The following is a 12,536-nucleotide window of genomic DNA, read 5'->3' as shown; positions in this document are numbered from 1 at the left end:
TTCAGAATTGCAGTAATGTCAATATACTCGTAATGACACTATATTTATTCGCACTATGGAGATTGTAATGATTAGCGTGATGGAATTAGGAATGACGGAAGATAATGAAGTTATTAAAATAGTTTGATATTTTTGAAGTAATGAAACTATAATGACATTATATTGTGCGAGTGAATGGAGCGCATCATTCCAATACCATATATATATACTTGCTATACTCTTTGTTCCAATCCCTTAAGTATTCTGTCATTCAAAGTAATTGGTTAAGACTACCTACTTTTTCCTGTGATTCGTTGCCATGCTTACGCTAAATTATTACACCCCAGCGACTGACTGCAACTTATACACACATTCTAAGCTTATACAGACATATCGTGTGCATGTAACGTAACATTTAAAAAAAAATCGTACCACGTACTATGTAAGTACCTATATTTTATATAAAAAAAAAATCACATGTTGATACTATTACCTTTTGTGATGAGCAGACATACGGTTAAAGATTCTTTATTCTCATAAGAATTCAGACATCGTCAATTTTATAGCATTTTCGGTGCAGCGGAGTGGTGTTAACGGGATTGGTATAAGCAATTTCAATCCTAATGATTAATTCGCGTTAATTACGTTAATATTAACCTTAATTTACCATTTCAGTTGGAATTATCTATACCAATTCCGTTAACACCACTCCGCTGCACCAGAAATGCTATAAAATTTACGATGTCTGGTCATCACCAGACAGCTCAGCACAGCTCATCAGCTGTTAATTCAGAGACTAAGGCAAAGTAAAATCAAGTCAAATAATATTACTTATGGGAAAGCAAAATGAAAAGTATTAGTTGCCGGGTCGGAAACCATAAGAACAATCTCAATAAATACACCTTACACGGTATTGTTCTTACCTTACCGTAACACTGTTTACGAAATGGTACGAGCTTATGACAAAAATATGTAATTAACAAATATAAAACTGTCATTTTTATGCATAAGACTTCTTTATTTGTTTTATTATTGTGCAATTTGAAAAAGAGTACTAATAACTGACTTACCGCCTAAAGGCATTCTTTACCAATCAACCACTGGGGTAAATAAACAGAAACTAATGGTTCTAATTCTGTCCCAAATTATAGAGTAGGTATACCTAACTAACAGCAGCAGACATAAATTGTGGTTCAGACACATATAAAAAATGAAACAGTTACACCTAATCATAGAACAAAAATTCATTTTGATTCTTAAAAATCTATATATATCTACCTAGATTACAACTTTAGAATAGACCTGTATGTGACTTGCCGATTTGCATAAATAGCGAAGCTATGGGTCATGGGTCATAGCAGCAATTAGGTTCATGTCTCTCCTGCCTACATACCCTAAGTTAGGAGTAGGTACTAAAATTATTACTTACACGCACAAAAGCTGGTTAACTAAGTACCTAATGTCCATAGGAGCAACAATCTCTATATAGGCGTACCCTTTCCTGATCTGAACCCATTGCCGCATTTCTTTGCTTCTATTCCTGTTGATGGAGGTGGCAAAGAAGCAATTAGCTCCGTAGATATATTAAAAATAAGGTCATACTGGTCATACAGGTAAATGTAGCTACTAAGTATATGATAACTCATATTTTGTTATAAGCGTGATGCACACGGCACTTCATACTAAGTAATATTTCACCGTATAGACATTTATATTACGACCTGTACGTAAATCAACATTCAATTTAGAGATACAATATATTCCATCTCGTTAATGAAATAGTCACGCAGTGAACAGAGCTACGAGTCGACACGTACTCGTAACTATTTGGACTTCGGTCAAGGGACAGTAGCAATCCTGCATCGGTATTAAATAGAAATACTTAGGTAATACAGCCGCTAGTTTGCTACACGGGTACGTTTTTATTATTAATATAAGTTTTACTTGTTTAAATTGTTCATCTCTAGTTACAAACCTTCACTCGGCTCCTATAAAACGGTATCTGGGCTCTATAGTTTTACTGATGACGCGAAATGCTTCCCAAAAATAAATTCATGCTCAATCTTATATTTAGCGCGCTTGCACGCACCACAACGCTTCGCCCAGTTGAACTGAGATTTTGTACAGGCCACAGACTCTTTTCGTAAAAAAAAACATAAAACAACATTTAGTGGATCCACGCAAAAATAAACAAACACCAAGCATGGTGGTTCGGTAGTGAAAGTGCTCGGATTGAATCAAGGTAAAGCCGCGGCAGAAGTCCAAAATAATTTGTTACACTGCACGCTACTTATTCACACCTATTTCCACACGAACCCACGCAAATTCAACGTGTTTTCATTTGCAGAGGCTCAGTCTCAAACGAAATGTAGTGTTCTTAGTTTAACGGTGAAAAGTGGAAACTTTGCTGGGTCCGCAAACAAACTATTAAGTAACTGTGTTACTATCACGATCAAACCACAATCTACTTAGTTGTTTTTATCCAGCAAAGCTTCACTTATGTGTTTTGTGAATATCTTTGATAATTAACTATTATACATATGGAATCTAAATTGTCGCCAGATAAAGAGAAAAAGGAAAATTCGCGAGAGCCAATAAACGAATACCAATGGGACGACTTGCGACGAGATCGTGAATTGGGACATTATCCCTGGACACATCTTCTGAAGCCGCCATTAGAAGGCGAAATTACCGCAGAGGATATTATAAGAGAAACAACACCACGAAGAAGTATGTCTCGTGAATTCTCACGTTCTCGAACCCATTCGCCTGTTGATGGAGGTGGACAAAAGATTCTTAACCTTGACTCCTCGCCTGGAAGCAGCCGTAAACACGGTGACGAAGGGGAAGATGAAGGCGTGCACATACCAAACTTTTCAAAAGAAGTATCTTTAGATTCTGAGGATGATGCCGTCAATCAAGCAATGACAATGACTGCTTTCATATGTAGGCAGTCAGAAAGTCCATCAAATTCACATTTAGAAGCACCATTAAGTACGCATAAAAATGTTTCCCCAAAAGGAATTCTAAAACGACGAGTACCAGACGCTTATATTGGGGTCACAGAAACCAGAGAAAAAACAAAATGTTGTCATCCCTTAGTAAATAAAATCAAACATTTAGCTGACAAAACTCTGAACAAACTTGAGAAGAATGATGGCGAAAAGTCTCCATTACCTAAGCGTAAAAAACACAAAGAAGGACAGGAAATAAGGCAACTAAAATCTTCTCCGGGAGCAGTACGCAGACAAAAATTTAGCGCAATTAAACTTGGCGATTCAGACGAAATGAGTAAAACAATGAGTGTAGATACCCCTCCTCCAAGAAAAAAGAAAGAACATATTTACGAGGACATAGAAGAATCAAAAAGTCAAGATCGAGACAAATCCCTTCATTTTTCTCCTGATGTAGAAACAGAACGTGAAAGTAGCAATAAAGAAAATGGGAGCTTTTTAGAAAGAAAGTCATTAGCTTCACAAGACCCTAGTTTAGTAATGGAAGATGAAGCTTCCTTGAAGTCTGATGAACATGTAATGGAAAAACTGCATAAAATAAGAGATTCAAATAAAGAATCTGGAATTTTAGACGAAGAAATGGATCCAGACGAGCCCAATGTCGATGAAATATTTCAAAATCAGTTAGAAGAGACAAGACCAAAGAACGATTCACCCAACATCACCATTACAGAAATTTTTGACGATGATATGTTAGAAACAAGTCATGAACATGATTCAGTGCCTATTGAAGCTTCTCCTACTCCGAGCCCGCAAATAAAGTTGGATAAAAAAAATGGCGTTGATATTTTTGAGAAGGAATGGTCTAAAACCTCCAGGTAACTATATATTTATATATAACAATTTACAGTGTATCCTATTTATAATTTTTCTTTTGCTGCATACGTAATTGTGACATAACAGCTGTTTCGACACATGCAAAGCGAACGCGCTGGCTTCTCACGATTTGTTATATATAGATTCGGCCGAACAGTCTTCCTGCACATTGGTTTAGCTCTTTGAAATTGTCATCAGTGATCCGTGCTCGCGGCTGCTTTCACGCCAGTGATTAGTTCATTTACTGCCGGGTTATCACAAACGCGTAATGAGTCACTGCCGGTCTACAAATGCCGGTACAACTTATTTGGATTTCTTAAAGTCGATGACTAAATATGACCTGCTGCAATATTATTACCGGTAGTTAGTAGTAATGAGTAACCTTCGGAGATGGACATCAGAGGGAGGGACTCCTTTAGAAAAACCCGTGAGGCCTACAAGAGAGGGTAGTGTTCAAGTTTATACACCTGACGTACGATGTGCTTGTCAGTTTTTTCAAAGTGATTCTTTACTACCTGAACGAGTAAATCCTGTTGGAACCAGGCCGACGTCGCGAGCCAGTAATTTCATTTCAAATGAAAGGTAAGTCTACTGGCGTAAAGTTTTATATAGCATTGCAGTCATGATAATTGCGGTCCGTTTAGTACATTTAAAGTGATTTTAAATGGATTTCGCCCGGTGACTGCTGCGGCTAAAACGAGCGCCGATCGTTGGCCTAATTATGACTCAAGAGACGTGTGTGCGTAGACAACGTTATATAAATATAACTGGAACGGTTTGCGATGATGTATGATTTTTGCGATTTAACTGTGTTTGTTATCCCTGCTATGCGAAAAATATATTTTCTAACGTAGGTTTTAATACCATGCGAATCAAAATAATTTTGTTTTTCTTTAAATGTTGTACCTAGTTATGATACATAATATGTGTATTTTTTTTATTTACAGTGATCACGAATATGAAATCATCGATAAACCGCCTCAAAATATTGTCTTTATGCCACCCGATGCAGAAACGAAGCCTTCTTTGGTGAAAACTGATGATGAATTATCTAGTACTACATCTTTGGAACGTAAATATTTACAACATCATTCAGACGAAGAAGAACAACACGATGATAAGGAAAATGAAGGCATTTTAAACGCTGAATTACTCCAAAAGGATATCGAAGAGAGATATTTTGTTAATACACCATCCACTATGTCACGAACTGAATGTGAAATTAGTACAAGTCAAGTAGATTCTTCCGCTCTAGAAAATTTACCTTTAAAACGTGACAGCCGCCAAAATGCTGAAGGAATTGACGTAAAAATACAACAACGTATCAAGGAAGGCGCTGGAAAATTAAAATCGCAGGCTGGTAAATTGAAAACAAAATTGCAAAGTATGAAATTGCCAGAAAAGCCAAAAATGAATATGCCTGAACGCCCAAAATTTAAGATGCCTGAGCGTCCGAAGTTTACATTACCTGATAGACCGAAGTTTACTTTGCCCGATAAAAGGAAATTTAGCCTACCAGACCGCCCAAAGTTCAAAAAGATAAACTTGTCTGAAAAATTATCCTTTGGAGATAAAAAGAAATTTACTCTACCAGAAAGACCAAAATTCAGTGTCCCTGATTTTCCTAAATTTAAAATGCCTGACAAAACAAAAATAAATTTTCCAAGCTTAGGGAGAAGAAAGTCAAGTAAGCCGGAAGCATCGATTACTGGTTCAACTCCAGACGTAAGGAATACACCTACAGTTGAATTTGAGGCAAAAACATATCCTAGATTATTTAACAGAAAAAATAAAAAGGAATTACCTAAAACCTCATCATCTCCTAATTTAGACAGAGAAGAAACCCCACCTGCTACTTTTACATTTACTCGAATGAAAAAACAACCAACACAAGTTGCATCTTATATTCCAGACAGCCCTAGTGAACCACGAGAATATGGCACCACTGACAGTTTTGATGCAGATGTTGATGAAAGACGACAGTTTGAAACCACATACGATTTTGACAAATTAGATTCTCAGTATATTCAAGATGAAAGGCAACTATCGCACTTAAACGATAATGACGGAGGATTATCGTCAGAACAACATTCACCGGTAAAAGAAGAATACTCTCATGTTATAAACGAAATAAACAACGACGAATTTTTCGTACGACCACGAGGTATATCTCGTGAAAATATTCAAGTAAGAGAATACTTGAGTGACGAAATACGACAAGCTTTCAAAATTCCAAAAAACGCGCTAGCTTTGATGGGAAGTAATTCCGGCGTTAACGATGAAAATGTATATGCCAATGAACCAGAAGCTGACCCGGAGCTTATGATAGATGATGATATGCGTTATTCAACGGAGGACTTAAACGAAAGAGATGACGGCTATTACACATTCCCACCTGTACGTCCGTCACGAGCTAAACGAAAGAAAAGGGAAGAAGAAATCGATCCAGTTCAGTATATTGACGAGCACATGACAAATGTCCAGCAATTCAGTGAAATTGACTTAGGTATATCTGATGATCAGGAACAACTTCATTTAAATACCAATGTGCAAGCCAATCAGCCGATTGAAATGGACACTCAACATAGCTTCGGTCCTTCTAACGAGTTACGTTCTATTCACGAATATGCCAACGATGACGTGATACAATATCCGGAGGATATACCAGTCCAGTCACAAACTTTGCCAATGCCACCTCAACGTAAAAAGAAATTCGGCAAGCGGGACTTAAGACATTCATCACTGAATGATTTTAAAGATATTCCAGCATCCGATTTATGGGGAGAGTCCCCTGTGCAAAAAGAAGACGTGAGTATTTTTTTTAAATATATAAACTTACAACAAATTCGTACTCTGTTACTAATCGGCTTTATTTTATATTGTAGTTGAATCGCCTCAATTGATATTACCAAAGACTTATAAATGAATTTTTGATATTAGGATGATATCACTTAAATACGTACTAGTTACTAAGTGAAAAAGAAATATTTGTATTATTTTAATATTTTTACACATGTAGATAGATCAAACGACTCAGAAAATCATAACAGTAATGTTTAATCTAGTTTATTTTGATCGCATAATAAAAAAATCATGAATATTATATTATAAAAATAACCGGCCAAGTGCCAGTGAGACTCGCGCACGAAGGGATCCGTACCATTACGCAAAAACGGCAAAAAAATCACGTTTGTTGCATGGGAGCCCCACTTAAATATTTATTTTAAATAGTATTTGTTGTTATAGCGGCTACAGAAATACATCATCTATGAAATTTTCAACTATCTAGCTATCACGGTTCATGAGTTATAGCCTGATGACAGACAGACGGACAGACAGACAGACGGACAGCGGAGTCTTAGTAATAGTGTCCCGTTTTTACACTTTGGGTACGGACGGAACCCTAGTGTCCCGTTTTTACACTTTGGGTACGGACGGAACCCTAAAAATGACTTTTAAAAAACGTTGCCCAAATCATATTGTCCTCTCCTACTGCACTTTTGCATGTATGGGCTCGAAGCAAACTTGTCCAGTACATTGACAGAGCCGTATTGCTTTCCGTAGTAATAGTCCTTTCTATATCTGATATGTTCCGATTCCGACCCGAAATAATTTGAAAATCTAAATATTTGTTTTCACTTCTCATGCTCAAAAAGTGCACCTTTATGTCGTGCGTAGACGACATAAAATCGCATTTTATGCTCTAGAGCATAAAAGTAAAATTTTCTTCTAAGACTAAGGTAATCGATCTCAACAGCCAAACAGTTAAAACATATTGCACAATTTTACTGAGCAATAAAATTGTGTAGATGACAAAACTTGTTATATTATTTTATTTTTGCTACAATTTATTAGAAATCCGTATTTTCAATCATTAAATTTAGTAGATCACATAAAATAGTAGTCGATTATCGTTCAAAAATGCTCCGAAATGTTTGACTTGGCAGAAAACCAAGCGTCTGAAACTCTGAACAGATGTTGAAAATTAAAAAAAAATAATTAAAAAGTTAGTTGGCGGGAATTGGTTATGTATTATGTTCTTTCGCTTTACGACAATTTCGTGGTGTAAATTGCCGTGAAAAATGTGTTTTATTTTCCTCGCAATCGAAGTGAAAAGCAGAGTGTACAACAAGGGCATAAATGTCCATTTTTACCCTCGTCTACTATTTTGGTCTTCGCTTCGCTCAGACCAAAAAATTGCCTCGGGTAACAATGGGTCACTTTATGCCCTTGTTGTACAATCTACTATTGCTTGTTATAGGTATATTATTACTTAGTATTTCTTGTATTTAAATTTCGTTATTGTAGAATAAATATATTGTAAATTTGTGTAAATAAAAGTCTTAAACATTTTTTATACTAATGGGAGAACCTCGGAAATGGTTAAAATGGAGCTCATCTGATGATGCGCATTCAGAAGGTAACCAAAGGAACTCCTCAATAGAAAAACACAAACACATCGAGTTAAGGCTCATTGGGAAAGTCTAGAAAAGTACTTGGTAGACATGCAAACGGAAAGAAGTACAATAAAAGTTTGTGTTACAAAAATATTTTGACAGTAAATTTTTACAACATTAAAATGACAATAGGTACTTACTTTAGGACCTTAGGATGAAAAGCATAACTATAACAAATATCAGTTTTAAATACAAATCTATATACATACTTATGTACAGTCAAGTGTAAAAATATGGGTGCATACATCATACTTAAAAAATATGTCCCATAGCTCTTATGTCAGCGAATTAAGAACAATGGGACATATTTTTGAGAAGTTATATGCACCCATATTTTTACACTTGCATGTAGGTACATATACTTATATTACCTATATACCTATATATAAATAAAATCACAAAGTTGTTGTTGAGTACAAAAAATACTTCTTGTGCATTTCAGATAATCGTGTATAGAACCGAACATGAATACGTCGTTCCTCAAACTGACACCACAGCAACTGACCGCAGCCCGCTACCGCCGCGACGTAACCGCTCGCGTAGTTCGCGGGGCACATCTCTTTGTGACGATGATCGGACATCTCATGGAGCAGAATCATTAACGATGGATACACATGCGCTTCCCGCTGATTATATCGAATCTGATAAGCATGCTCGCCATGAAAGTCCAGGCTACGCTACCGTTGATAAAAGCGCTTATGCGCCAAATAAAGGTGTTCGGCGATCCCAAAGTAAAACTCCTCCTGTTAGACGTCGCAAAAGTCATAGTTCGGAGAGAAAATATTACACTGTTCAACCAGTAAGTAAAAGCTTACCTGATCGTCCACCACGGAAAAAATCCTCAACCAGCCTTATGACTTTGGACAGCTTTTCTAAGCGTTCAGTGAGCGGCGATTTGACGCAGTATGTCGAAATTGATGAACCACAAATAGATGAAGTTCACAAAGATTTAATCTCGGGTGAAGTAGTAAATAAAATGAAAGATAGACCGCTACCACCACCGCCAAGGCCACCTAGGGGGCCAAAACGAAGAAAAAGTGATAAAAACAGTTTTGAAGATCGATGTGATGATAATGTTGGAGCAGAATCTATGACTGCTAAGGGTATGAAAATGGATGATGTCGTAGAGATAGAGGTATCAACTCAAACAGATCCCCTTCCAGATGATATAGACTTTGAATTAGGGATGGAAGAAAATCTGGAATTTTCGATGTCAAGTTCCCTCAGAGATATTGCGAATGAAGAGCCTTACAGAAGTAAATCACATAGCAAAATAGGTGAAAGCCCTAGAATTTCCCGGACAACATCGAGGTCTGAAAAATCTTTCAAACTTTCAGATCCAATAATTTCTGAATTATCAAAATCCAACATAGGCCGCACATCTCCTACAGTAATTTTGGTAGAAAGGCGCGTTTCAAGTCCAACAAGGATCAATGAACGAGACGAAATGTTAACTGAAGCATCTCTGACAGTACAACATATTGACATCGATGAAGCCCATATTCCCGACGTACCTCCGCTTCCAAGGCCAAAAAGTGTGACAAACATTAATCCCACCTCTCGTAAAACAGTTCCTTTTAGTGATGATCAAGCTCTTGAAAGGGTCACTGAAGCAAGTAGAGATGTCCAACTGGATAATCTAGTAACGCAAAGATTACAGGTGCGAGATTTAGATGTGGGGCGACTTAATGTTTCAGAATTACAAGCTAGTAAGATTTTAGTATCCGATATAGAAGGTATGACATTACAAGTAACTGAGTTAGATTCAAAATCAGGCCACATCTCGGTTAGTGGTATTGAATTTTCACAATCTGTAATTGATGAAATAGTTAAAAAATTTGCTGAAATTTCAACAAGTGCAAGCGTACCACAAGCAGCGCATGAATTACCAAGACCAATGAGCAGAGAGGAACAAACACAAACCGATCAATCAGCCGGTGACACATTGGCAGCAGAAACTAAGTTAACTCTGGAACATGATCCCAGTCAGCCCTCTACTGTTCAAGCTTCGCCGCTACCACCGCCTCCAAAACATTCTAATGAAGAAGAAGCGACTGCACCTCCACAGAGACCTCCACCCCCAGATTTAACTCCTCTCTTGTATTCTTATCTTCAAGATATGACAATGCCTCCAGCCTCTTATTACCATAGGCCTACTGCTTTGAGAGACAGACCTTTTACCGAATTTCACGATTCTCAACATCAATCGCCTCCGCCACCGACTCGGCGCGCGAAGCGTAGGCCTGCTGCCCCGCATTCAGAGTCGAGCTCTGACGAAGCCCTGACACGCCCGTCACCAAGGCGCATGCCTGCTGCAGTAAGACCACATGAACCGACTATAACTGAAGCAGGAGCTAATTTTCTGCGTGTTTGTCACAACTCTATTTCGAGAACTATAAGGAGCATATTTAATTCATTTGTCTCGTACATTAGCGGTACTGAAGATAAGAAGGATGTGCAAATGGCGCTAGTCATATTTTTGGTATTAATTGCTGGTTTGATAATGTTCGGTCTTAGTGATAGTCGCACGATTCATCACCACCACTGGGAATTTTTCAATCCTCCTGACGGCAAACAATGATTACCTAAACAACTGAACTTAATTACTTATTACAAGACAGACATTATAATTATAACTTACATACTTAAGTAAAGTCGTAGCATTTCGTTCAAATCAGACTTTCCACTACTTACTTACTCAACCGAATGTTTAAGCGTAATTTAAGTATTTATTTTAGTAATAATGATTAATTTAATTTTGTATAACTCAGATTACTACGTTTTCTATTACGACAAGGCAGCCTAAAATGTTTGATAATAAATCTGGAAAAAATATTTTTTTTAAATATAGGAGACTCCATGTTAACTAATATTGCCTACTAAGGCCGACTTAATACAGTCAACTATCAACGCCTGGGCCCTGGGAGAAAGAGGGGGGTTTAAATAATAAGTATTATTTGTCTGTATAATAATAACTTAAAATAATTTTTTACTAACTAAGGCAAACGGCACATGAACAATAATTTATTTTAGGGACCTACTTTTTAAACTTTCCAGGTAACTAAAGGAATTTCCTTCTCTAGTTATTTGATACTAGACCGTAGTAATTATGTGCATCATGTACCTACTCGTACATGTACATACGTATAAAAGTTTCGTTGAAAGTTTACCACAAAAAATAATGATTAAATTATTTTCGCCATCAAAAGTATTAACAGTGCTGGAATGGATTATTCAATTGAACACGTAATTGTAATTTTGCGTCTAAGAGTCCGAGTTGTTTATAGATGCAAAAGTAGTGTGTCAGCTGATGTTTATGCATTTGTAATTTTTTTTTTTGATGTGTATTTGTAAAAAAAACAATAAAGTTTTTAAAATTAACCCTATTTATTTGTAAGATTTGGAGAGTAAAGATTTGGGGTGCGTAGGTACAGGTATAAGTAAACGTAGTGCTAAAACCAGCTTTAGGCTACACAATTTCACGAAAATTACACCAAATTAAAATAGCGTACCTACTTAAGTATTCAAGTCGGGCCACTTTACCCATAAGCTTTCAGTAGGTAGGTTAGAGCTTAAAGTAGGTACCTACCTAAGATGTGCTTCTATCCCTATGGATATGTATGGATTCCTGCTGCTAAGTTTGTGTGTTCAGAGTCTACAACCTTAGTTTATATGTAACTTCATATAAATACATAATAGTTATTTACGATACAAAAAAAATAGGAAATTCGGAACGTGTGGATAATTTTAAAACATGACCAAAGGGAGCGTTTTAAATCGACACGAGTTGCGAATTACCTATTCGCACGTGTATCGTATAACGTTTTACAGTAGGTTCCTTTAAACATTCGACATATTTACTTAATGTGCTAATTATCGCACTAGTGCGGTAAAGTAGCACCATATGTACCTACTGTAAAACGTTTTTCACTTCTCATGCTCGTAAAGTTCAACTTTAAGTCGTGCGTAGACGACATAAAGTTGCTTATTATGTTCTAGAGCATAAAGTAAAATCATCTATTACGACCCTTATTGACTTAGCAATAAAGTCCAAAATCTTCCATACAAACTGCCAGCCCTGCCGGCGCGCCCCGGACCAGCGCGCTCCCGACCGGCGTGTACAATTTTATTTTCACCACACCATCTCGGAAAGGCTTACTTTCCACTTCAAAAACGGATAGCAAAGTTGCACTTTGCTATCAGTAATTCACATGTGAGGCAAAGTAACCAAATGCAAATTTTGAGTTGTTTTCTTATGTTTGCTGGTAGA

The 12,536-nt window shown here is 36.9% G+C and overlaps 1 protein-coding gene across 1 annotated transcript; it reads left to right on the top strand.

Moving 5' to 3' along the window:
• The first annotated feature begins 2,353 nt into the window (after window positions 1-2,353).
• On the top strand, window positions 2,354-11,643 carry LOC134805126 (uncharacterized). The gene is made up of 4 exons (XM_063778425.1): window positions 2,354-3,811; window positions 4,757-6,617; window positions 8,709-10,199; window positions 10,257-11,643. The coding sequence occupies exons 1-4, from the start codon at window positions 2,520-2,522 to the stop codon at window positions 10,845-10,847; spliced, it is 5,235 nt and encodes a 1,744-aa protein (XP_063634495.1). The 5' UTR covers window positions 2,354-2,519; the 3' UTR covers window positions 10,848-11,643.
• Window positions 11,644-12,536: the final 893 nt, after the last annotated feature.

The sequence above is a fragment of the Cydia splendana genome, chromosome Z (genome assembly GCF_910591565.1).
Source record: "Cydia splendana chromosome Z, ilCydSple1.2, whole genome shotgun sequence".
Classification (NCBI taxonomy): Eukaryota; Metazoa; Arthropoda; class Insecta; order Lepidoptera; family Tortricidae; genus Cydia; species Cydia splendana.
This window is presented reverse-complemented; position numbering and strand designations above follow the sequence as displayed.